Genomic DNA, 26,904 nt, shown 5'->3' on the forward strand with positions numbered 1-26,904 from the left:
TGTTGGCCTAACATATTTTTTTGTTTAAAGCAAAATTTGTTTAAAACAAATGTAGATTAACTTACTTTAGGACTATGAGAACCAGTGTCATTTAATGAGACTGAACATTGCATATATTTGCTTAGATTATGGAAATAGGAACTCAAGTACCCCAAAATGAGTTTTAACAGATTAGCTTTAGACCTTACCTTAAAACTCAAAGAAAAGTAATACTAGAGTTAAGTATGGATAACCTTAGTACTTGGCGATAATTATGAAAATAGTTTATAAAAACTATAAACGTGAGGTGGTAGCATGATAGAACATGGCAATAAACCAAAACTTCAGCACATTGCTAAACCACAGCAGTTTTTGTACCTCATAATGATGAATCTTGATACTCTAAGTTCTTAAGTATTGTATATATTTTTTTATTCTATAATCTTTCCCCAAAGGAAATAATTGTTTGGTTTCCTGATTGGTATAAACTTAAAAAACAAACACCAGATAACAGAAAAAAAGTAAAAAGGCAAAAAATATCTATAATCCCACTCATTTAGGCATGTTAACCTTTCACATTTTGGTCTATATTTTTGGTCATAAATTTTCTTTGTACACAGATGAATTCCTTCTTTACATGATGATTACTTTAAAATGTGTCTTATTAAGATGCAGCCATATCATCATTTCTAAATGACTATGTAGTTTTGACTGTATGGTTGTATCAAGATTCATTTTACCAATGCTTTATTAGTGTAAATTTTTTTAGTATATTGATAAATGATATTTGGTAAACATGACAGTGGTGTGCTGGAACCAGTTTATACCAGCTAATAGGGCCAATATTAGCCTCGTAATTCCACATTGAGTGAGATCACATGAATAGCTTGAAATTGGCCATGTTGGAAGTATTTATACCACAGAAATCAGCAAATCAGCTATTAGGTTGGTACAAAAGTAATTGCAGTTTCGGACTGTGAATTTTAAATGATTTTAACTAGGCTCAAACACTCTTTATTAGTCAAAATAGGAACCATTACAGTCAACGACAGCTGTACAACCAGCAGTGTACTACAACGTACAACAACCAGCGAAAAATAAGTTTGTTTATTTCTGTAGCATAAAAATCCATGCTTGGGGATCAGCAAACACTTGGAAAGCATTTTCTGCCTCATGCTGGTTGTGGAAGCATTTTCCCTGCAAAAAGTTGTCAGGATGCTTGAAGTAGTGGTAGTTGGTTGGCAAGAGGTCAGGTAAATATGGCAGATGAGGCAAAACTTCGTTAGCCTAATTCATTCAATTTTTGAAGTGTTGGTTGTGAGATGGGTGGTCAGGCATTGTTGTAGAGAAGAATCGGGCCCTTTCTGTTGACCAGTGCCAGCTGCTTGCATTGCAGTTTTCCATGCATCTCATTGATTTGCTGAGCATACTTTTCAGAGGTAATGATTTTGCTAGGATTCAAAAAGCTGTAGTGGATCAGACCGACAGCAGACCACCAAACAGTGACCATCACCTTTTTTTGGTGCAAGTTTGGCTTTGGGAAGTGCTTTGAAGCTTCTTCTCGGTCCAGCAGTGAGTGAGCTGGTTGTCAACAGTTGTTGTATATAATCCACTTTTCGTCACACATCACAATCCAATCGAGAAATGGTTCATTGTTGTGTAGAATAAGAGAAGATGACACTTCAAAAGGATGCTTTTTTTGATTTGCAGTTAACTCATGAGGCATTCACTTAGCGGGCTTTTTCATCTTTCCAAGTTGCTTCAAATGCCAGACAACCATAGAACGGTCGAGGTTGAGTTCTTCGGCAACTTCTTGTGTAGTTATACGAGGATCAGCTCTGATGATTCTTTCAGTTGGTTGTTGCTGTCACCTTCAAATGGCTGGCCACAGTGCTTCTCATCTTCAAGGCTCTTGTCTTCTTTGCAAAAACCCCTTGAACCACCGCTGTGCTCTATGTTCGCTTGTAGTTCCTGTGCCACATGTGTTGTTGATGTTGCGAGTTGTCTCCGCTGCTTTAGGACTCATTTTGAACTCGAATAAGAAAACTGCTCAAGTGTGCTTTTTGTCTAACATTATTTCTATAGTCTAAAATAAATACAAAGTAAACAGCAAACAATAAGTCATTAGCAAAACATAAAGCAAGAAATGCACATTAAAATGATGTATAACATAATCACATTTATTTAAGAATGTATTCAATATTAAATGGCAAATTTCAACAATGAAAACTACAATTACTTTTGCACCAACCTAATACAAATCAGCCATCTCCCCCACTAAAGCCAGTTACTAAACGTGTATGGTACATCATTGTGGCTGGCTAGTGGGTTGACTGGCTGGTTGGTTGATATGTAGGTAGGTAGGTAGATATTTTTTGTGTATATGAATGTTTATTTTCTTAGTAGAAATTGCTAAAGGCTCAAAGTATATACAAATTTCTAAATGACTTCCAGAAATGTACCAATTTATATTTCCATCCACATAGTAAGATAGTACCCTTTCCCCTGTACCCTCCACTGACATTCTCTTTTTTCATCTGAGACAAAAATATGTTATTTTAATTTGCCTTTTTTGAGGGTTTTGAATTTCTTCTTCTGTGGTTCCCTTTTAATTTTCTTTACTTTTATTTCCATTGGGATGTTGTTTCTTTTCTCTTTACTCACAGAAAGTTTTATTCATATATTGTCAGATTTATCTTTTCCTCTGAGATTTCTTTCTTAGTGGCAAATTTAGAAAGGCCTTCTCTCATTTAGTGTTACAAAATACATTTTCTCCTAGTTACATATGTGATTTCAGTATTATGTATTTAACCTGGTGTTGATTTCAGTATAGAGGGAGAGATTCTGTTTAACATTCTTTCCAAGTAACTAGACAGTTGTACCCACATTGTTTATTTAACAGTTTATTATTTCTCCACTAATCTGAGGTACTATCCAACTTAATTTTTATTGGGATTATATATTCTTAAGAGAGGCATCAAAAGCACTTTGAATTAGAATGAGTAAATCAGAACTTAAACAGTAATGTCATCTTTATGTGTTATTGAGAATGTCCTGTTGCTGAAAATGATGAAATCAATGTAGAAGCTGTTTAGTTATCAAGGGCACTGCAAATGAAGATGATCTTTAAATTTATGAACTCTAGAGTTAAAGAAATATATGCACAGGGTTTTAAAACATCAAACAGTATAGGGGGTTTATAATTTTAAAAAAATCCTGGCCACCTTTTCCTCCAGATGGAAATACCTTTTTTTCACCAGAGGCAAAAATGTTTTCTGTTTTCATGGTATACTCGGTAGGGATTCCTCCCTTTGGGGATTTCCAGATAGTTAAATGAGTCGTACTCTAGCCTTTTCCTCCCCCTTGTACTTTTTGTCAGCTGTCCTTATACATTGTTGAGATTAATTCATGTTCTGTTTTAAAACTGTAATTAGGCTCTATATGCTTTGTCAAGAGGAGTATTCTAAAATTTGAAAGTCAGTAAATGGCATTTAAAATAATATGGATAGTAAGTTTACTGGAGGCTAAAATTCATTTATTCTAAGGTTCGAGTGGTTTGTTGTCACTCAAAGGAATAATAAACAAAAGGATCTTTTCTATATTTCACCTAGATACTGAAAATCATGCCACATTTTAGTTTGGTTCATATTTGGATCTTGCTGGTTATTTTTGAATTGTTCTGTTTTTCTTATTGTTTCTGACTGCCTTTTTTGAGGGGATTCTATACACTTTTCTTGACCATATTTCTAATATCTTCTGTTCTTTCTATTGTTTAAGATTGGGCTTCCCTGGTAGCTCAGACGGTAAAGAATCTGCTTGCAAAGCAGGAGACCTGTAATCCCTGGATTGGGAAGATCTCCTGGAGAAGGGAATGACAGCCCACTCCAGTATTCTTGCCTGGAGAATTCCATGAACAGCAGAGCCTGGTGGGGCTATAGTCCAAGGGGGTCACAAAGACTTTTTTCTAAAATCACACTGACTTTATGCATGGCTTTGGCTAGTGCTTCTTTTTGGCTTTTTTTTTTTTTAATAGCTTCTTTGAGGGAGAATATTATTAGTTACGTTGCATTCTTTGCTTTTATCATACGCTCAAGAATCCAGAATTTCAACCATACTATGTGGTCTAACACATCCCTTTTTACCTGGAAATGTTTTGGAGCTCTGTGTTTTTTTACCTCAGTGTGAAAAGCTTATTTCACAGTTATCTACCTAGTAGTTCCCATTTAATGCTTTTCTACCTTAACTTACGGTTGTCTTCTTTCTGGGTTTATTTTTCTGCTTGATCACATACTCATCATAGTCTAAGAAAAGGAAGGTATTGAGTGATCATAATGTCTGAAAATTTCTTTTTCTATTGTTAAATATGATCTGTAGTTTAGCTGGAGTCTACAAGGTGTATTTTCCTTAGGATTTTTTAACATTGCCCCAATGTCTTCTGGTATCTAATATTGTTTATGAGAAATCTTAATGCCAGTGTCATTGTTCTTTTGTAAGTAACCTATTTTCTTTTCCTCTCTGGGAGCTTAGTTTCACAATGACACATCTGTGCTGGGGTTTTTAATTCCTATTCTTCTGTTTTAATCCTTTTTGTTGTTTGGTGGGTTCCTTAAAGTTAAAAATTCATGTCTTCTTTCATTTCTGGAAATTTTTCTTGTTTAGTTGCTTCAGTAATCTCTTCATTTCTCTATTATTTGTTTCTGTTGTTGCTTGTAACCAAAACCATTGGTTTTGGAAACTGCTGTTTGTTGAATAATAGATCTCCCAGTTTGATTATCCTCATATTTCTTATTATCTTTCTGCTTTCGATTTTGGGGCATTTACTTGACATTTGTTTTCTGACAAAATTCTTAAATTTCAGTGTTGTTTATTTTGGTGTTTTTTCAGGCTGCTATAGACTGTCTTCACGTCTCTAGTGATTCTTAGTTGACTTGTTTCTATTTAGAAATAAAGCATTGGGCTTACTGGGCATTCTTTTTGTATTTCAGTAAGGCTTGTCAATAGGTAGGTTTCACTTTAGAGTTAACAGACATAGAAGTGGACATTAAAGGATATGTCCAAATGCCAGAAGATTGTGTGAGTTTATATAGTAAGTTCGATGTGTTTAGAGAAGAACATGCAGGATTTTTTGGCTGAAAGTTTATCAGAATGGTTTTGGTTACAGGCAACAAAATTGATTCAAACTGGTTCATAAAATAAAATTTGTCTTGTGTTTCAGGAAGTTCAGAGAGGTTGACTCTAGGCAGCTTATAGTCAGTGGTTCAGTGTTGTCAGCGAGAAACAAGGTCTTTTCGTTTACTCTCCTCTGTCGTTTCCCTACCTAGGCCCTCTGTTTACAGTGGCTTCCTCTATGGTTGCTGCTGGATGGCGATAGCAGTTCTAGGTAAACGTCTGGATCTGGTTAGAGCTAAAGAAAGAAAAGAGTGTTTTCTTTTACGACTTTCTTAGGAGCCAGGGAGCTTCCCAGAAGTCTTAGCAGATTTCCTCTCATATTGATTGCTAGCCAGAATCGGTTTGTGCTTATTCCTATATCGTTCACTGGCAAGGGGAATGAACTTAACATAGTTTGCCAGAACTCATCAGGATCCATCTCTGGAGCTTGTGAATGAGGGTAGGGACAGAGACCTAATAAAAACTAGAGTTCTTTCAAAGAAATTAAGGTGAGAGATATGCTGGTGGGTCACCCTCTGTATGAGTTTAAATACCTGACCATATTTCTGCCACTGGAGTGGCAGGTGACAGGTTTATTTGCATAATTTCACTTTACTTGCTCTTTTTTTCAGCTGTACTTCCTTTCTGTCCATTATCCTCATTTTACTAACCTTTGAGCTGCCGTGCCCTTCTGGTTGAGTCCAGGCCTGTGGCTTTCTGGACTCACTTTCGTTAGTCCAGAAACACCTTTAATCACTTTAATCATCTTTCATCTTCCAGAAATGTGTTGATGGTGTTCATTTACTGATTCATTTTCTTTTGTTGCTAAACATTCATTCCTTTACTGTCACCTTTAAATGATTATATTTAGAAGGTTTTGAGCACACAAAAAGCAGAAGATAATGTAATAAACTCCCATGTATTCAATAGCAACAGTTACCAATTCATAGCCAGTTCTGTTTCATCTATAATCCCATCCATTCGTCCACTTCTATTCCCCACCCTTAGTGCATTAACTTGAAGTCTTTTACTTCCATTTTCATGTGGAAGGAGATGTAGATGCTCAGGTTGCCATCTTCAGTTAAGTCTAGTAGAATGCTTTGAGACTTAAAAATGACTCCAGGTATAAGAAACATACAGCCTTGAATTCTGAATCAAATTTTCTGTTACTAGGCAACTCATCTTTTGGTAATTTCTTATTTCATATTAGAGTACAGCCAATTAAAATTGTTGTGATAGTTTCAGGTGGACAGCAAAGTGACTCAGCCCTACATATACATGTATCCATTCTCCCCTAAACTCCTCTTTCATCCAGCTTGCCCCATAACATCGAGCAGAGTTCCCTGCTATATAGTAGGTCCTCGTTGACTATCCATTTTAAATAGAGCAGTATGTACATGCTAGAGAGCTATATATATTTGTCTATTTATCTATAGTGTTTGTATATTCAAACACCACATTTGTGCCAGATCAGGGGAACAGCTGTCTTATTATGACATCATGACTGAGAAAAGGAGGTCACCCCATTCAGCATTACACTATGGCATGTCAGATGCCGATGATGGAAATCGCTGAACCTTCTCAGCCCTCATTTAAGATTTGGTATTTTAGTAGACTTTTTGTCTTACTGCTGTTAATTTTTTATGTTGCTGCTTTCTTCCTCCTCATTATTTTGAAACCAAATTGACTACAGATCAATGAATGAAATTAAAAATCTCCAGTACCTACCTCGGACCAGTGAACCCCGGGAAGTCCTCTTTGAAGACAGGACAAGAGCTCATGCTGATCATGTAGGTCAGGGGTTTGACTGGCAGAGTACGGCTGCTGTTGGGGTTTTGAAAGCTGTACAGTTTGGTGAATGGTAAGTTAATGGGCCTCAGTTGCAAGATTGAGTCCACATTTTCTTAAGGCAGCATTAACCAATTTGAAAAGTTGGAAACAGTTTTAATTGTGGTAAAATATACATAACAAAATTAAAATGAAAATCTTAACAATTTTTAAGTGTAGTAATGTTAAGTATATTCACATTGCTGTAAAACAAATCTCTAGAACTTTTTCATCTTGCAGAACTGTAACTCTATACCTTTTATTCAATAACTCCCCTTTCTCCTCTCCCCCAGTTCCTGGTGAACATCACTCTATGAATTTGACCACTTTAAATATATCATATAAATGGAATCAAACAGTTGCTGTCTTTTTGTGATTTGACTTATTTCAGTTAGCATTGTATCCTCAAGGTTCATCCATATGGTACCGTGTGTCATAATTTCCTTCCTTTTAAAGGCTGAAAAGTACTTCATTATATGTATATACTGTGTTTTGTTTGTCCATTTGTCTGTCAGTGGACACTTGAGTCGCATCCACCTTTTGGCTGCTATGAACAAACATCTTTTCACAGCCATGCTTTCATTCTTTTGGGTATATACCCAGAAATGAAATTGCTAGATCATATAGTAATTCTATTTTTAATTTTGGGAGCAACAGCTATACTAGCTTTCTTAGAGGTTGCCCCCTTTTACACTCAGTTAGGGCCTGGTTTTAACAAGGCTCAGAACATATTTAAAAGCTGTATTTTACTTTGTTTTTAATATTTATGCCTTTAGGGTCTTCAATATTGTAGAGTTTGGTTTGATCTTTAGAATTAGAGTTCAGTCATAGGTTGACAGTAATATTTTAAGTTAAAGATTATTTTTTTTTCCTACTCTATACTTTAAAAACTGGAATGTGTGGTATTTGTGTTTGAGATGTATTCTGTCCATTTCTTTCTGTCAAGATGATGACGTCCAGTGGCATGGAGATGGTGGGGCAAAGTGGTTAGATGATTTAGTCATTGATGTTTAAGTTTTATAACAGCTAATTTTAATTATTTAAAAATCACTTTATTGATGTTTTATTTTTTTAAGTTGATGAAAGAAACAAATGTATACTTTGTCCTTAGGTGTTATGCATCTATTTCTTTGCTAGTGTAGCAGTTCCAGGAACAGGAAGGTTGAAATTGTCATCATTTTCCATGATGAGATGATGGTTCTAAAACTTGATTTTGTCAATCTTAGGAGTGACCAACCTCGCATAACCAAAGATGTGATTTGTTTTCATGCTGAGGATTTTACTGATGTTGTACAGAGACTTCAATTAGACCTTCATGAACCTCCAGTTTCCCAGGTAAGAACTTTGCTTTTTCATTGCTCTTTGAGTGAGATCTTGGAAATTAAGTATCTGTACTTATTTAATTTTGCATTTTATCTTTTAGTTGGATACATGGTATAGTGAATTTAATTTCATTTTAAAAGCTGTTTGTGGAGGATGTTGAAAATCATTAAAATGGAGCTTCCCAACCAGAATGCTTAGGGTCTCCCTTCAGTCATTGGGATGCCAAGTGGGCCTGAGGTGGTCAGAGGACCCAGGATGCTCAGTTTTGGCCATGAGCAGTCTCAGCTGTTAACCAAATTGCACTGTGTGCCCTCACCTACAAAAGGCTGGAAGACAGTGAAAGAAACAGATAAATGTTGCCCTGGCATGGGGCTAAGAGTATTGATATTTAGTTGCATTTTGAATTATTTAGTGATTCTATAGGCCAGTCCTAATTTTAACCTGTACTTTGTTACTAGAAAAGTAGTAACATATGAGGAAAAATGTATCTCAGGAATTGTAGGAAATTGTAGTAAATTGTATATTGTATAGTATTGTTTGGCTTTAATTTGAACCTACTGTTTTCCTGTGCTGATTATTTTATTTGACTTACTAATCTTTGCATATTTTACTTTAAAATCTCATGAAACTTTTTTCTTCTTTTTAGTGTGTGCAGTGGGTAGATGAAGCAAAACTAAACCAAATGAGGCGGGAAGGCATTCGTTATGCTAGAATTCAGCTGTGTGACAATGATATCTACTTCATCCCTAGAAATGTCATTCATCAGTTCAAAACAGTGTCAGCAGTGTGCAGCTTAGCCTGGCATATAAGGCTTAAACAGTACCACCCTGTTGTGGATGCCTCTCAGAACACAGAAGGCAGTTCTAATGTGGACTGTGATTTAACTGGAAAGCAAGAATTAGAAGTTGACTCCCAGTGTGTGAGGATAAAAACTGAATCTGAGGAAATGTGCACAGACACACAGCTTTTGACAACTGCTTCATCGTCCTTCCCACCTTCATCTGAACTTAATCTACAGCAAGATCAGATGACTCAGTCTATTCCAGTTTTAAAGGTGGAAAGTAGACTGGACTCTGACCAGCAACACAGTCTACAGGAACATTCAAGCACTCCTGTGTGATATGTATATATTCAAACACATTTTTTAACTTTTTTAAATTTTGATGTGAAGTTATAGTTTTATAACTGGCTTAAGTTAAGTTTTATTGGAGAAATCTTGCCTATAATTCTATAAAGAGAAATGACATTCCACAAATGTCAAGCATATCTTTTTTACACAGATTATGCAAAGTTAAGAGTTGTATCTTATCCCGTTAGTACAGTATGTAATAGTGGGTCTGCTGCTACTTTCTGTTTTAAGGTGTGAGGTAACAATTCAATCTCTTCTTCAAATCAAAATGAGAATTCTCTGGAATAACAGATTCTTATTTAGTAAATTAATTCACTTCCTTTAATTTTATCTTGACTTGTCTCTTGCCATTTTTGCTGTTTTTACGATAGAAGATCAGATTCATGATTTAGTACTTGTGCTTTTATGGCACAGTTCCTGTTTCTACAGTAAAAATGGCGTAGGTTGCAGGAAAGAGGTCCTGCATCTTGTGCGTGGGCAAGTCGTTTGTTTGGTTTCAACCATAAAGAGCAGGTAGTTTCTAAGGAGTTCAGTGGCTCTCTGATTTCCTAACAAAAGAGAAAGCACAGCACTTTCTGATCCAACTGTTTTTTTTTTTTTTTGTATCTGTTATTTAAAGCCCAGTGGATATTTCAATTAAAAATATCTAAAGATGAATAGTCCTTGGTCATTCATTCTCCATGGTTCATTAATCTCTTCTAGAATACTTGGTAACTATGGAAGATATTTTGGGTAAAAGAGATAATGTTGACATGATACTCTATATTGTTCTGCTTCCTAGCATCCTCACAATTTGTGTGGACACTTTTGCTTCCTAAACTGATCATGAGTATCAAACTTATAGAATGATATCTATTTCTCAGATGAGGCTGCCATATTTTGTGCATGAAACTTAGGAAAAACTATTTTTGTCACCTAGCATCAACCTCTTCATGATAAAGATCTGTTGAGATACTTCAGTTCACAGTTTCAACTGGTGAATACCTGGGTTTATTTATTATTGCTCTGTGTTGCTACTGTCTAATAAAGAATATGGCACTAGATTTCATCCTAGAGTTTCAGGTAGCCTAATCCTTATTAGTGCCTGAATATTTAACAGTTTTTTTTCTGAACAGGCACAGTTCATGTAGCTAGTGTAGTCTTAACTTTCTGTTATTTTAGAATGTTAATGTGATACACATTTCACTTTCTCTTAGTTAATAATATGATAGGCCTTTTGCTTATTAAAGGAAGAGTACTCCCCACACCTAAGGCCAGATTCTTGTATCTACCTGGTTATAGTGCAATTTGGAGATTTTTTTTTTCCTGGAGAGTGAGATTTGGAATATTTACATTAACATAGGCAAAAAAAGATGCTGCTTTATTATGTCTGTCACCATGGAAACATAGCTGCATCTTTTGAAATACAAATATGAATTTTCTCTAAAATATTCTGAAATAGGTTAAATCTTATATAAATATTACTTTGTGCAATATTGTTGTGTAGTTAAACGCATATTAGCAAAGTATAGAGGTCACTGTGTAAACCGATAGAAAAGTAACCATCAGCAAATACTGCAGTGATTAGTTAGAATCTGTATTATTCCTTATATATATGTATATGTATGTATTCTCTGTTACAAAGGATGAAGACAAATAGAGAAACATTTCAGTGTAAACCATTTATGAATTGGAAGTGATGTTGGTTTTAGTTATCTTTGTAAATAAGGTAATTAGAATGGTATGAAGAGTAATGTGATTATTGCAGGGGTGTTTCAAAATCCTGGGTATAAATTTTAGGGTAAATTCTAGTTTATCAAGACTAGTTTTTAAGGGACCTGCCTTTGAGGGTGTTTTTTGTTATTTTAGGGGGAGGGGGTGAATCACTGAGTATGTGGGTTTGGGTTATTTCTTGTTTTTGTTTTTCTGTCCAGAAGAATTTCATAGAGCTTTACCAGGCTGTGCAAAGTAAAATTCTTCTCAGGCAACATTTGCTTTTCAAAATAATCATGAAGAACAAGGTTGTTAAAGCAAAAACTTTTTATTTTTTTCTTGTCTTCCAAGATCCGATTTCCCCATCTCCCACTTGCCATCCAGCAAATGCCATCTGTCATCTAAGCTGGTCATTGCTAATAAACAAGGAGACTGTCTCCTGACAGCCAGCACTGTGTATAATCACTCAGGAACCAGCGGATCTGCAAAGACCTACAATCAAAAACAAATCCCCATTTTCTTTTTATAAAACATTCTACCCTCAACTCCAATATAACATATTGAAAAGAGTATAAAGATGTTTAAAATCATGTACTAATAAATTCGTTGTATGTTAGAACTGCAATAGAACTGAGAGAGAAACATTTAGCTAGTAATGTATCTGGAAACTGAATGTCCTATGTGAGTATTAGATTTTAATAGCATGCTTTAAAGACTGATGAATATAAAAGCGCAAGTTTTGAGTTTGTTACTGCTTTAAAGCTGTATCCTAGTTTAGCGATACAAATGATAGCAACTTTTCTAAAATCATTAAATTATTTGGTTTGGTGGAGTGAGGCATGGAACAATCTGGCGTCTTCTGATTTGTAAAGTAGTGATGGCAGTGAAGTTGTAACTGAAGTTTAAGCTGATCTTCCTTTTTGGTATATTATCCGTTGTGCCAACTCTTTTGAGATTACTTGCAGAATGTGGCTATAAGTTTTAGTTTTTTGTGGAGCAGAGGGATATTTTTTAAATGTGCTTATGGAAAAGGATCCAGTAAATGAGTATTGGTAACTTAGTAATTAGAATGATCTTATGGTATTCACTTATCAGGAGAAAAGTCTTCCCCTTGCCCCAGAAGTCATACAGTAATTACCAGGATGTACTCGGAGTAGGATTATGATTCAAAGAAGTAGCCCAAATTCATAAAGCAATAATAATAAAAACGACAGATTTGCTTTCCCCTCCAAAGTTTTAACTCTTTACAAATGAATTCCTCGGCTTAACTCTACTTTTAATTTGCTAATTTAATACTTCGGATTTGTTTCACTGGTACTTTATTATTAATACTTCGAATTAAAAGACATTTGGAAGGTCCCCTTTCCCCTTAGAGACAGCTGGAATAACGACTAATATTAAAAGCTCTTGTAGGGGGAAAAAGGAGCTTATCAAATAAAATTATTTACTAAACCTTAGGAAAAGATGTTTTGCATCAGTCTTAATAGGCAAAAAGTTCATGCTTAGTAACTGGAGAGATTTTTGCTTATAGCTTTTCCCTCTATAAATACTGTCTAGAATGAAAGCTAATTTAGGAACAAGACTAACATTCAAAAAACCCTTAGTGCATATATTTTTAATTATTATTAGCTCATTATTAGATCATTTATTTTCATCTGTATTTGCCATTAAAATTTATTTGCATTTATATCTTTAGAATAATTGAGTTTGTGTCTTTTTGTTTTATCATTGCTACAAGTTTTATAAAAAGAAACTTTTCACTAGTACATGCCAGAGGTTCATATTTCTGCTAAGTATTAATTTTTTAAAAACAGATTGTCGCTGTATTTATTGGTCATGCAGTAAGTAGAGGAAATGTACAAGACAGATGTTTTTCTTTAGCACATGGACCTATCCTCATCCTGAAAGTTTGTTGCTTTAAAAGCAAGTTATCTCTCCATAAATATTATGGCCTTCCATTTTCTTCATACATCTTTTAGGATTCACTTGTGCATGTAGTTGAGACCAGTGTCTCTTAATATAGCACTTTTCAATTCTCTCTAAAAAACTTATGTACTACTTCTATCACATGTTGTAAATTTTCATGTAATAGTGTTTTCTGTGACTAAACTCCATTTTGATTGGCAGCTAAGACTTTTATTTCCTGTGGCTTTAATTTATCTAAGAGGTCTTTGCATATAGATGAAATGTATAATTTGCCTGGCGGACTATTTGCGTTTTGTGGCCTTAGTTTGTTTATTGACATTAATGAGTGTTTTAAAAAGGTTTTTAATGAATAGTCTTAAATCTAAATTTGTGTGAATAATAATCCTTTTAACACAGTGCTTTTTTGTAGCTGTCTAAGTGTGTTAAATTGTTAAGCTATTTCTTTGTAAAATAGGACAATGGAATGCATAGTTTTTTTTTTCCTGTAAAGTATTTTTTTAATAAACAAAGTCTGATTTGTCCTTTACTGATGTTTCATGACAAAATGAATAGCACATAGGAATTCTGGCTACCTGGAACCTGTTTTTAAAGTATTTATCCCTCCTCTTTTCTGTTATTTTGTACTATTTTAGAAAATCTTGACTTTTCTAAGGAAAAGGTTATAGATGCCAGGGTAAAATTTCATCCATATCAAGAGGCAGTTAGTTTGTGGGGAAGAAGGAAAACTATGCTTGGCATTGTGGCAGTTAACCCTCTTAACCCCATAAATTGTTCTATATCTGAGAGAACAATCTTAAATTTTTGATCTGGGGATGTTGGTATTTTTGAAAGCACATGCATGCAGTGTTAGTTAATGAACATGCTCTTACAGACGTTTCAGATTTCATTGCTGTATTAAGTGACATAACTCAGTGCTTTTTTCCTCATCAGTTCTTATTTGTGTGAACTTCTCATTAATTAAGGTACCTTTCCTAAGCACTGATAGCCCTTGCTTATGATTAGCAAAGGAAAAGGAAAGGAACTGATGTTTTTTGAGTAACTGTTGAGGAGATTGGGACGACAGGATGAGATGGTTGGATGGCATCACCGATTCAATGGACATGGGTTTGGGTGGACTCCGGGAGTTGGTGATGGACAGGGAGGCCTGGCGTGCTGTGGTTCATGGGGTCACAAAGAGTCGGACACGACTGAGTGACTGAACTGAACATTTAATCCTCACAGCCTTGAGTAGGAAGGTAACAATACAGTCTCCATAATACAGGTGAGAAAACAGGCTGTTGGACCAAATAAATTACCTGAAGTTACATAGTGGGAGCAGGAATTTGAATGCAGTTGTGAGCTCAAAGCCCATGCTTTGTTCAGTAAGAGCCTTAGGGAGCACTGTAACTTTGTAAGTGGGGCTCCTGAAAGACGATTTGCTACTTACTAGTTTTCCCTAGTTTTACCTGATTGCAGTTCTTCCAGGAACTCCCCCTAAAGCCTCTCTGTGTGCTAATAAAGTAAAATGCTAAATTAGTGTAACTTTACGTCTTAAAGCAAATATTTAGATATACATAAAATGACTTTTTGATTAGTCATTCTTCCCGTGCTTTTCTTTAATCAGACATTCCTCTTGAAACCCAACAGAACTTTTAGCTGTGAGGACAGGAAAAGCTGTCAAGAAGCAAAAGCAGAAAGGAAACCACTGCCAATGTGTGGAATATAAAAATAAGCCTGGGTAAAATAATTTTAAATTATTCTGTGGGAGTTACTTTTATCTTGGTAGATTTTCCTTATCCGTGAAACGGGAATAGTAACTTCCATTTATGTCGATTTGCTAGCTAATCCGAAGTTAGCTAGCAAACATTTACAACTGCCCATCTTAGGCTTTCTAGACTGGTCTAATCATTATCTCATTAGCTTTAAACGGACCCAAATGCTACCATTGCATGCCAAGCAAGGTCACTGCTTCAATTGAGGTTAGAATCACCGTTCGAGTTCAGTGTTCCGTTAATGGCCAAAGAAAAAAAAAGGTATAGGAGAGGAAAGCTTGCTTAAAACCTTAACCTGTTCTTACATATTCATCTGAGGTCACAACCGGTCCTTTCTCCTGACCTCTGTCAGCCTGCTTGAATTCTTAACTTACAAACAGTTCCGCTCACCACCTGCCCCATCCTAATTGGGAAAGTGCCTTGGAACTATCCTAAGCCTTGGCCCCTCTCTTCCTTTATTTACCCTTGAGCACCCAGAAAGCTGAAGTCCCAGAGCTGTTGGGAGGCGGGAGAGGAAGGGATTTAATAAGCCGCAGATTGCCAGGTCTTTCGTTGCAGAACAGCGTAAATTCATGAAAACATTTGTTCCTTCAGCAAAGGTTGAGAAACTGTAGGCCAGGCTCGTGCCGGGCCCTAGTTTCTGACCTCATGGTGCCCCCAGCCCACTGAGGAAGGCCGACAGTAAATAATGAAGCACAAAGAAATATAAAACACAAGGAAAGCCGAGTGTTGCAAAGAAACGAACAGGGAACTATTGAAATATCTGGACCGACCTCCTTTAGATGGATGGCTGGGAAGTCATTTCTGAAGAAGTGACCTGAAGGGTGAGCTGAGGAAGCTGCGCAGGGGCCCATACCGCCGCGGTGCAGCTCCCCAGCGCCTCGGTCCCGAAGCCTGGCGGAGGCTCGGCGGGAAGGCCCCGGGCCGGGGGCGGAGCCAACTTCACAGCAAACCCCGGAAAGCGGAAGCTGCAGCCCGGCTGCACCGTGGTCTGCGGAGCTGCTGCTTCCCAGGTCTGGGTCGGCTGAGTCACGGCCCGGCCCGGCCCGGCCTAGCGAGGACGTGTGCCCGCCGCCCCGAAGCAGCTGCCACCCGGGCCCTTGGGACCTCTGCACTTGACTTTTCCGGCCGGGCACAAAACCTTCGGCCGTTGCCGTAGCGACTGGCAGTCTAGCGAATACCCCCTTCACTTTTTATCGCCCTCCTTTCTCAGTTCATTGTTTGGTTATTTTAGGGTCAGTCCGATGACCCTATAGGTCGGGCTTGGAGGGCGCCGGCTCTCTGGCAGCAGGCTGCCCTCGTCTGGGCGCTGGGCAGCCGGCTGCCTCCGAGGTTGGGGCGGCCTCCGTGGTCTCCATGGTAACGGCCCGGCCGGCGTCTCTGCCTCAGGGGGAAGATGCGGCCTGCAGGGTCCGCCGCCTCGCCCCCGGCCTCACGGGCGGGCCGGGGCCAGTGAGAAGGAAGGTCCCGGCCGCCGGACGGCGGGGCATTGGTCACCAGGTGAGTGCCGGACCTTGGAGAGCGGAGGAGGTAGGGCGCGGGTCAACTCCACCGACCTCCCCTCCTCTCTTGCTTTCCTGCATCCCTAAACACACCGGCACAAAATCTCTTAGAGAAGCTCCGGTCGCCGCTGCGCCAGAGGGGTTTTTTTTTTTTGGTATGCTCTTTTTTTTTTTTTTTTCCTGGCAAACAGCCGGAAAACGAGACGGTCAGCAGCTTATGGAGAGGCTGAGAGAAGCGTTTTTTGACTTCTATCCAAACTGGGAAAGTACCTTTAAACTACTGGACTCACCGACTGGTTCTCCTTCGTTTTCAGTGAAATCCCGTTCTCTGGCTGGAGACACAGATGGCCTCAAATGAGAGAGATGCTATATCGTGGTACCAAAAGAAGGTAATATCAGTGTATTTTTATTTGTAAAGCATGCTTCCTGCAGAAAGCTCCCACAAAGAATACCTATCATGTTAGTTTTTAATGAGTTTGGTAGTGCAGTGTATTCTTACATGGTATCTCAAATGGAAAGCCTAGTGTACAAGGTCACGAGGTCTTTTGAATTCAGTTCCAGGTCCCCGCATGAGATTTTCAACCTCTTGTCTCCAGACTACATTCACAGTGTCACAGCAGTGCTCTGAGAGTTTGCTTCTCATCAAATTGCTGTTTTTTTAGACATAAAACTTTTATCTGCACGGATCAGACTGTTACTGTCAGCAGTCTTAATGAGCTGCCCGTTACCTTTTATTTCTGTTTAGTTTTCTACTGATACTTTTTAAGTGGAAATATCTTTTAAGATTGATATTTAATTTGAAATATTTTGGACATTGCTTCCAGCTAAGTTTGGGATTTTGAAGGAAATAGTCCTTGGAAATAATAATTTATCTTAGCCTCAGAAAAGCACAGACATTTCCCAGATACCATATAGACACTTGAAATAGTTTCATGACTTTTGTGAGACGTGGCCTAAGTAAAAGAATTTCCTTTCCATCATTTAAGTAGCCTGCTTCTTATTTCAGATTGGAGCATATGATCAGCAGATATGGGAAAAGTCAATCGAACAGACTCAGATTAAGGTAAACTGATTTCTTTGATTTTTTTTCCACTTTGTTTTACTGCATTAATGTGTTGTAAGTACTGGATTGTACTTACTTTTTTTTTTTTAATATTATTATGTGGCTGTGTTGGGTCTGAGCTGTGGCATGTGGGATCTTCCTTGTGTCACGGGGGATCTTTCATTACGGCACACGGATTCTCTATTTGTGGTGCAAGGGCTCAGTAGTTGTAGCACACAGGCTGAGTTGCTCTGTGGCATGTGGGATCTTAGTTCCCTGACCATGGATCGAACCCATGTCCTTCGCATTGCAAGGCAGATTCTTAACCACTGGACTGTCAGGGAAGGCCCTGTACTTACTTTTTAAAAAAAACCTGCACTTATCCACTAAGGTATTCTTTGTTCTTTGAAGTTTATAAGGAAAACAACAGTACCAGTGGGATGATAAGTGACAATTAACATTTCGCCTCCATATGAGAGGAACAGAAAGGGGGTGGTTGGTCTATGATCAATTTGAAATCAAATATCCAGTATAAACGGAACTGTGACTCTTTTACTGGCATAGGTAAGAGTTAGTTGTGGTAATACAAGGCCAGTTTGCTAGAGCTTCAAGGTTTTCAGGTGAAGCTGTGAAAAGGAACTATCCAGGTTTTTTTAGAGCAACTCCTCCTCCTCACCCCTCTCCTCCTTCCTTTTCTCCTTTACCCTTGCCTTTTGTCCCCCACCCCTCCCACTCCCTCTTCCTCTTTTTCTTCCTCTGCAAGTCAAATAAAATCCATTTGTTACCTGAATCACTTTTTCAATTACTGGTTTAGAGTATGATCTTAAGTATTTCAGGTTCTTAAATGTTTTTCTACACTACTTTTGGATCTGAGCAGTTTCTTGGAGTTATTTCATGCTAACCAAGCAACCAAAATTGATGTTATTCAGGTGCCAGTTTATTAATTTATAATAGGGGAAAGAAGGGTTAAATAATCTAATGTTCCCAAACCAGAGCTGTGGGATCAATATGTGTTGCAGGAGTGGGGGTGTTGCAAATTTAGTCATGGAATTGTTGCTTGGTAGCCATATGTAATTGCATAGTCTTGAGAGATGTGGAACAGCCTCAAGACCATCCTGCCCTTAAAGTATGTCTATTAACCTTAATATTTAGATCTACAGATTTAGGCTCTTACCTCCTTGGAAAGTACTGAATAATGGCTGGCAGATTCTTGTTTTTGGACCTTTCTTTTTAAAAGATCTTTCCTCAGACCCTCTGTTAACAGTAAAAAAATATTTATGTCTGTGTGTTATGTTGCTTCAGGCGTGTCCGACTCTTTGCAACCCTATGGACTGTAGCTCACCAGGCTCCTCTGTCCATGGGATTCTCTAGGCAAGAATACTGGAGTGGGTTGCCATGCCCTACTCCAGGGGATCTTCCCAACCCAGGAATCAAACCCATGCCTCTTAGGTCTCCTGCATTGGCAGCAGGTTCTTTACCATTAGCACCACCTGGGAAGCCCAGTACAACTTAATAGTTTGTTCTGTTTATCCCCAAGTCAGATTGGTTGGGCTGGGACATTTAAATCTCAGCTGAAATACTTTCAGGGCATGTTCTTTTTATAAGCCAATCAACTAAGAAATTATTAGAAATACATGGTACTTGGCTAACTTTTCACAATTTTGTACAGTCTCTGATGTTTTATATTAATAGGAGATGGGGTTAGGATGAATAAATCCCCCAGTTTTATATTGTAGCTCTCAAATCCTGTCCTGTTGTTCTTTGGTGAGCTCCAAAAGTGTGGGTAGTTAAGTCTGGTATAATGAAAAGCGCCCAGTACTAGGGGTTGGATCTCCTTTTGTGAGCTGTCTCTAGCTTTGTGATCTTGAAAAAGCCCTGTGGTTTGACTGGTTTTGGTTTATTTATGCTTTAAAAGATTTTACTTCCTGCTATACAATTTCTTTACCTACCTCTTTCCTCTACCTGATTTAAATATTTCCACAACTCTTATTTCCATGCCATTTTATATATACCCTCCTTTTGGTACACTGTATCCTGTGTTATTTGTTAACCTGTGTGTTTTCATGGACCTCAAGGACAGGAATTGCATTTGTATCCCATTTTTTAGAACATCTTGATTCATACTAGGAACTTGGTGTTTCTGCATTCGATTAAAGCCCACCTATTATGTATATTTTTAATCATTGTTTTCTCATAAGGTAATCGTAACACCTCCTTAGTTTAGCAGTGGAAAGAATAAAATTAAAGAGAACTCTAAAATTTACTGTTAAGGTGCCAAGGCCTCCCAGGTGCTAACAATACAGTCAACAAGACACACATGGTTCTTGCCTTCATGAATTTCACAATCTAATGGTGGTGGGAGCAAAACCATGTTTTTAAGTGTGTTTAAGTCTTAGATGAAAACTGACAAAAGTATAGGTTACAAAGAAGTATTTAATGCAATTTAAAACAGATTACACAAATATAATGATTTTTGAAAACTAATATCAGATGACAATATAATAAAATTAGAACTTATATAATAAAAATATAATTCAAAGTTATAAAAAACAAATTTAAAAAATCTTAACTTGGATCATGAAAAGTGGTAGGCACTGTACTACAAACATTTATTGAGCTACTATATTTAAAGCATTTTGCTAGGTACTGATTACAAGGAGAAAAAGTATTTACAAAGAGAAGTATAACAATTGTATAAGGGAAGAATAAGTAGCTCAATCTGGTTGGAGTATAAGGTATTAAATGAGATTATATAAGTCAGTTTGGAGTTGAGTTCACTGATCTAAGAACTTTAGACACTATATTATAGAAAATGAAAAACATTGTATGGTTTTGAGTAGAGGAGGCACATCATATCTGTTTTTTTGGAGGGTAGAAATAAAAATGTAGTTATAACAAAATTTGTAGAGGGCTTCCAAAGCAATGCTTGATGAAATTATATCACTCTAAATGTCTGTATTAACAAAAGAAATGTCTAGATTGATTAGGAAGAAAGAGTCACAATGATTCAAGCTAATATGAAAAGAGTCAGAAATAAGTCAAAATAAAGGGGAAGAAATATCAAAAATAAAACTAAAACAAATGTTCATGTATTCTTTATTTAACAAATATTTGTTAGCAGCTACCTATCATGTGTAGGCAATAGGCTAGGCAATATGTCTGTATAATGATGAACAGAAACATTCAACTTTTTTTTTTTCATGAAGCTTATGGTAATGTGGGAGACAAAACAATAGTAAAATTAATCCTAGTAATGAATAAAAATTGCTTTGTGATAAATGCTAAGAAAGAAAGCTGTTATTTTCAAGCTATTAGAACAGGGAAATGGACCTAGTCAAGGAAGTCAGAGAAGCCTTCCCTGAAGAATTGATGTGTCAAATGAGATCTGAAGGATAAATAACAGTTAATTAGGTCAAGAACAAATACACTAATCCTACACAAATTCTTTCATAAAGCCAAGGAGAAAGTGTGCTTCCCAACTCATTTTAGGAGACCAGTATTACCCTGATTACAAAGACAGCACCAGAGAATTTGTTGTAACTATACTACAAAGCTACAGTAGTCCAAACAGTGTGGTTTGGCACAAACATACATAGATAGATCAGTGGAATAAAATAGAACATCCAGAAATGAACCTACACTTATATGGGCAATTAATCTACAACAGAGAAGGCAAGAATATACAATGAGGGAAGGACAGTCTCTTCAATAAATGGTATTGGGGAAGCTGAAAAACTACATGCAGAGACTCAAGCTGGACTGCTCTCTCACATGATGCACAAAAATGAATTAAAAATAGATTTAAAACTTGAATGTAAGACCTGAAACTATAAAACTTCCAGAAGAAAACATAGGCTGTACAGTCTTTGACATTGGTCATAGTAATATTATTTTGGATACATATCTTCAGTCAAGGGAAATAAAAGCAAAAATAAACAGGGCTCCAACAAACTAAAAGACTTCTGCACAGTAAAGGAAACTATCAATAAAATGAAAAGACCACCTATTGAATGGGAGAAGATATTTACAAATGTTTTATCCAAATATACAAAAAATTCATACCAGTCAGCATCAAAAAAAGAAACCTATTAAAAAATGGACAGAGGATCTGAATAGACATTTTCCAAAGAAGACATACAGATGATCAACAGGCACATGAGAAGATGTTCAGCATATTAATCATAAGGGAAATGCAAATCCAAACCACAGAGAAATATCACCTCACATGGCAGAAGAGCTATTATCAAAAAGACAATAAATTACAGTTGTTGGTGAAGATGTGGAAAAAAGGGAACTTTTTGCACTTAGTGGAAATGTAAATTAGTGCAGCCACTATGGAAAACAGTATGAAGATTCCTTAAAAAATTAAAAATAGAACAACCATGTGGCCTAGCAATTCTACTGTTGGGTATTTATCTGAAGGCAACAAAAACACTAATTAGAAAAGATACATGCACTCATATGTTCATAGTAGCTTTGTTTACAATAGCCAAGATAATGGAAGCAATATAAGTGCTCATCAACAAATGGATGGATAAAGATGTGGTATCTATATACAATGGAATGTTACTGTTACATAAGAATGAAATCTTGCTGTTTGTGACAACATGAATGGCCGAGAGGATGTTATTCTGAGTGAAATAGTCAGAGAAAGACAAAAACTCTATGATTTCCCTTAATATGTGGAATCTAAAAAATAAATGAACAAATATAACAAAACAAAAAAAGCTATAGATGTAGATAGAGTAAACAGATGTTGCCAGAGAAGGGTTACAAAGGGAAAGAAATAGGTGAGGGAGATTAAGAGGTACAAACTTCCAGTTGCAGAATGAATGAGTCACTAGTATGAAATGTAGTGTGGGGAATATAGTTAGTAATTATGTAATATCTTTGCATGGAAAGATGATAATTAGACTTGGTGATCATCCTGAACTGTATAAAGATATGAAATTATTATGTTGTATAACATACTGTTTTAGGTCAATTATATTTCAAAAACAAACTCAGAGAAAAAGAGATCAGGTATGTGATTACCAGGGGTGGGGAGTTGGGGGAGGGGGAATTGGATGAAGGCAGTCAGAAGATACAAACTTCTAATTATAAGATAAATTAGTACTAGGAATGTAATATACAACATGATAAACATAAATAATGCTTCTATATATTATATATGAAAGTTGTTAACAGAGTGAATCCTAAGAGTTTGTATCATAAGGAAAAAAATTTTTTTTCTATTTTTTTAAATTTTATGAGATGGTAGATGTTCACTAAATTTGTTGTGGCAATCATTTCATAATGTATATGTCATATCATTATGCTCTGTACCGTAAACTTAATACAGTGTTGTATGTCAATTATATCTCATTAAAACTGAAAGAAAAAAGTCCTACCTGAGACACAATACGGATTTTTTAATAACTATAATACTGATTTATTTTTTAAAAAAAGAAATTTGTCCTAAAAATATGCATTGGCCCCAAAATGTAAAAATCTTTAATAAAATATTCACAAACCAAATTCAATAACATACAAAATGGATGATCTACTGTGACCCAGTGGGATATCTGAGAAATGTGTCATTAGTTTAAAATTTGAAGATGATATAATATACCGTATTAATGGAATAAAGGGTAAAACCACATGATCTTTTTAGTAGGGACAAAAAACATTTGACAAAATTCAGTGCCCATTACTGATGAAATAGTAAGTAATATTCTCAGTCTGTCAAAGGATGTCTATTAAAAACCCACTAGAGTTAGGGATTAAAGACTTGAGTGCTTTGTCTCTCAAATCAGGAACAAGCAAGATGTCTGCTCTTAACATGTTTTGTACTAGGGATTCTGGCCTGTGCAGTAAAGCAAGGAAAAGAAGTGAAAGGCATTGAGCTGCAAAAGAAAATGAAAATTGCCTTTATTCATGATGACTTGATCCCATATTTAGAAAATGCTAAGACATTACTAACAATAAATGAGTTTAGCAAGGCCTCTAGATTTAAAATCAATATAGAAAAATTATTTGTATCTTTGTATACCAGCAATGAGTGTTCTAAAAATGAAATTAAGAAAACAGTTTATTCATAGTTGTATCAAAAATATTAAAATACTTAAGAGTAAGTTTAACATAGCATACGTAAGACCTGTACACTGAAAACTACAGAACATTGCTAAGAAAAATTAAAGATGTGAAGAAATGGAGTAACATTTCATGTTTGGGGTCTGAAAGGCCTGACATTGTTAGGATGGCAATCCTCTCTAAATATATTAGTATCTATAGATTCATTATAATCCCTTTAAAATTCCAGCAGGCTTCTTTTTGTTTTGGTAAAAATTGATAAGCTAGTTCTAAGGTTGATCAGGAAGGCAAAAGACCTAGAACATTCAAGATAACTTTAAGAAGAACAGAATTTGAAGGCTTACTACATCCCAAGCCCTTGTGGTTCAGATGGTAAAGAATCTGCCTAATGCTGGAGACCTGGGTTTGATCCCTGGTTTGGGAAGATCCCCTGGAGAAGGGAAAGGCTGCTCACTTCAGTATTCTGGCCTGGAGAATTCCATGAACTGTATAGTCCATGGGGTCGCAAAGAGTTGGATATGACCGAGCAACTTTCACTTCACTGGACCCAAGATTTACTGTAAAGCTGTAAATAATTCAGATAGTATAGTATTGACATGAGCGATAGATCAATGGAACAGAATAGAAAATCTAGAAATAAATCCTTACAGTTTTGATAAATTGATTTTGACAAGGATGTCAAAACAATTCAACGAGAAATGATAGTCTTATCAACAAATGGTGCTGGTACAATTGGATATCCACATATATAAAAATAAACTTTTAATTCTTACCTCACACTATACAAAAATTAATTAAAAAGGATCGTGGGCTTAAGTGTAAGAACTGAAAGTCTGAGGTTTTCTAAAAGGAAACATAGAAGATTGTTCTTACCTTAAGATAGGCAAAGATTTCTTAGAAAAATGGCTATGAAAGAAAAAAATTTTATAGATTGGCTTCATCAAAAATTAAAACCTTAAAAAAAAAATTAAAACCTTTCTTCAAAATATTCCATTTTAAAAAACAAAAAAGCAAGCCATGGACTGTGAGAAAATATTTTCAAGTCGTGTATTTATTAATATGTAGAGCATTTGTACCTGTGATACATAACTCCTACAACTCAGAAGACAAAAAAACCCAGTTTAACAATGGGCAGAAGATTTGAATAGATATGTCACTAAAGACAATACCTGAAATGATTGGGCCTGTCCAAAGATGCTCAACGTTACTAGCGAAGTATTAATTAAAACCACAGCAAGATACTATTATACACCTGTTTGTTGTGTTCAACCACTCAGTTATGTCTGACTCTTTGCAACCCTATGAATTGCAGCATACCAGGCTTCCCTGTCCTTCACTATCATCCAGAGTTTGCTCAAAGTCATGTCCATTGAGTTGATGATGCCATCCAACCATCTCATCCTCTGTCACCCCCTTCTCTTTCTACCCTCAATCTTTCCTAGCCTCAGGGTCTTTTCCGACAAGTCAACTCTTCGCATCAGGTGGCCAAAGGATTAGAGCTTTAGCATCAGTCCTTCCAATGAACATTCAGGACTGATTTCCTTTAGGATTGGCTGGTTTGATCTCCTTGCTGTCCAAGGGACTCTGAAGAGTCTTCTCCAACACTGCAGTTTTAAAGCATCAATTCTTTGTCATTCAGCCTTCTTTATGGTCCAGCTCTCACATCCATACATGACTACTGGAAAAACCATAGCTTTGACTATTGATCTTTGTTGGCAAAATGATATCTTTGCTTTTTAACATGCTCTTTAGGTTTGCCATAACTTTTCTTCCAAGGAGCAAATGTCTTAATTTCATGGCTTCAGTCACCATCCACAGTGATTTTAGAGCCCAAGAAAATTAAGTCTCACTGTTTTCACATCTATTTGCCATGAAGTGATGGGACTGGATGCCATGATCTTACTTTTTGAATGTTGACTTTAAAGCCTGCTTTTTCACACTCCTCTTTCACCTTCATCAAGGGTCTCTTTAGTTCCTCTTTGCTTTCTGCCATTAGGGTGGTGTCATCTGCATATCCGAGGTTATCGATACTTCTGGCAATCTTGATGCCAGCTTGTGCTTCATTCAGCCCCGCATTTCACATGATGTACTCTGCATGTAAGTTAAATAAGCAGGGTGACAATATACAGCCTTGATGTACCCCTTTCCCAATATTGAATCAGTTCATTGTTCCATGTCTGGTTCTAACTGTTGCTTCTTGACCTACATACAGGTTTCTCAGGAGTCAGGTAAGGTGGTCTGGTATTCCCACCTCTTTAAGAATTTTCCACAGTTTGTTGTGATTCACACAGTCATAGCCAATGAAGCAGAAGTAGATGTTTTTCTGGAGTTCCCTTTCTTTTTCTGTGATCTGATGGTTGTTGGCAATTTGATCTCTGATTCCTCTGCCTTTTCTAAATCCAGCTTGTACATCTGAAAGTTCTTGGTTCAGGTACTGTCAAAGCCTAGGTTGATGAATTTTGAACATTACTTTGCTAGCATATGAAATGAGTGTAGTTGTGTGGTATTTTGAACATTCTTTGCCATTGCCCTTCTTTGGAATTGGAATGAAAACTGACCTTTTCCAGTCTTGTGGCCAAGGCTGAGTTTTCCAAACTTGCTGGCACGTTGAATGCAGCACTTTAACAGCATCATCTTTTAGAATTTGAATTAGCTCAGCTGGAATCCCATCACCTCCAGTAGCTTTGTTCATAGTGATGCTTCCTAAGGTCCGCTTGGATGTCTGGCTCTAGGTGACTGATAACACCGTCGTGGTTATCTGGGTCATTAAAACCTTTTTTGTACAGTTCTTCTTGTATTCTTGCCACCTCTTCTTAATACCTTCTGCTTCTATTAGGTCCATACCATTTCTGTCCGTTGTTGTGTCCATCTTTGCATGAAATGTTCCCTTGGAATCTCTCATTTTCTTGTCTTTCCCATTCTTGTCTTTCTAGTCTTTCCCTTCTATTGTGTTCCTCTATTTCTTTGCATTGTTCACTTCACCTCTTATAATGACTAAAATTAAAAAGACTAACCTTACCAGGTGTTGGCCAGGACATGGAGGAACTAGAATTATCATACACTGCTGGTGGAAATGGAAAGTGGAAATTAGTTGGATGGTTTTTTAAAAATTTAAATACATACTTCTCATATGACCCAGCATTTCCATATAGTTACCTATGTGAGAGAAATAAAAACAGAGGAACATATTCAAATATTCATAGCAATACTATTCCTAATTACCAAAAAATCTAGAAAAAAGTCCAAATGTCTATCAACTTGTGAGTAGATAAATAAATGTTTATATCCATACAATGGAATATGACTCAGCAATAAAAATTGTTGATACATGCTACAACATGATGAACCTCAAAAATGTTATGTACGTAAAAGGGGCCAGACACAAAAGACTATATTCTGTGATTCAGTTTACATGAAATTTCTAGAAAAGGCAAATCTGTAGAAATAGAAAGCAGATAGGTGTTTGCCTATTGCTGGGGGATAGGAATACAGATTTATTGCCATTCTTATTTT

At 36.6% G+C, this 26,904-nt stretch overlaps 2 protein-coding genes and 1 long non-coding RNA gene across 10 annotated transcripts in view; 2 read left to right on the forward strand and 1 right to left on the reverse strand.

Moving 5' to 3' along the window:
- Window positions 1-10,063, forward strand: part of RSBN1 (round spermatid basic protein 1) — a 39,788-nt gene extending 29,725 nt beyond the window's left edge. The window contains exons 5-7 of the mRNA XM_043876806.1: window positions 6,821-6,988; window positions 8,181-8,289; window positions 8,924-10,063. Coding sequence (XP_043732741.1) covers window positions 6,821-6,988; window positions 8,181-8,289; window positions 8,924-9,397 — 751 coding nt within the window. The 3' untranslated portion in view covers window positions 9,398-10,063. The remainder of the gene's footprint in view (window positions 1-6,820; window positions 6,989-8,180; window positions 8,290-8,923) is intronic.
- LOC122677056 lies at window positions 1,071-5,927 on the reverse strand. Its single transcript, XR_006335703.1, has 2 exons — window positions 5,799-5,927; window positions 1,071-2,065 (listed from the first exon to the last, which is right to left on the reverse strand). It is a non-coding gene; the product is annotated as an uncharacterized LOC122677056 (long non-coding RNA).
- A 5,657-nt stretch (window positions 10,064-15,720) lies between the features above and the next one.
- The window catches only part of PHTF1 (putative homeodomain transcription factor 1), a 77,950-nt gene continuing 66,766 nt past the window's right edge, over window positions 15,721-26,904 (forward strand). For 7 of the 8 annotated variants that reach the window (XR_006335698.1, XR_006335696.1, XR_006335702.1 and 4 more), the window contains exons 1-3: window positions 15,724-16,275; window positions 16,592-16,666; window positions 17,284-17,340. Coding sequence is in view for 1 of the 8 variants with exons in the window: in XM_043876808.1 (XP_043732743.1) it covers window positions 16,622-16,666; window positions 17,284-17,340 (102 nt within the window). In the remaining 7 variants the exon portion in view is untranslated. Of the gene's footprint in view, window positions 16,276-16,591; window positions 16,667-17,283; window positions 17,341-26,904 lie in introns of all 8 variants that reach the window. The other variant, XR_006335701.1, reaches the window with a different exon arrangement.

This window comes from Cervus elaphus, chromosome 20 (assembly GCF_910594005.1).
Source record: "Cervus elaphus chromosome 20, mCerEla1.1, whole genome shotgun sequence".
NCBI lineage: Eukaryota > Metazoa > Chordata > Mammalia > Artiodactyla > Cervidae > Cervus > Cervus elaphus.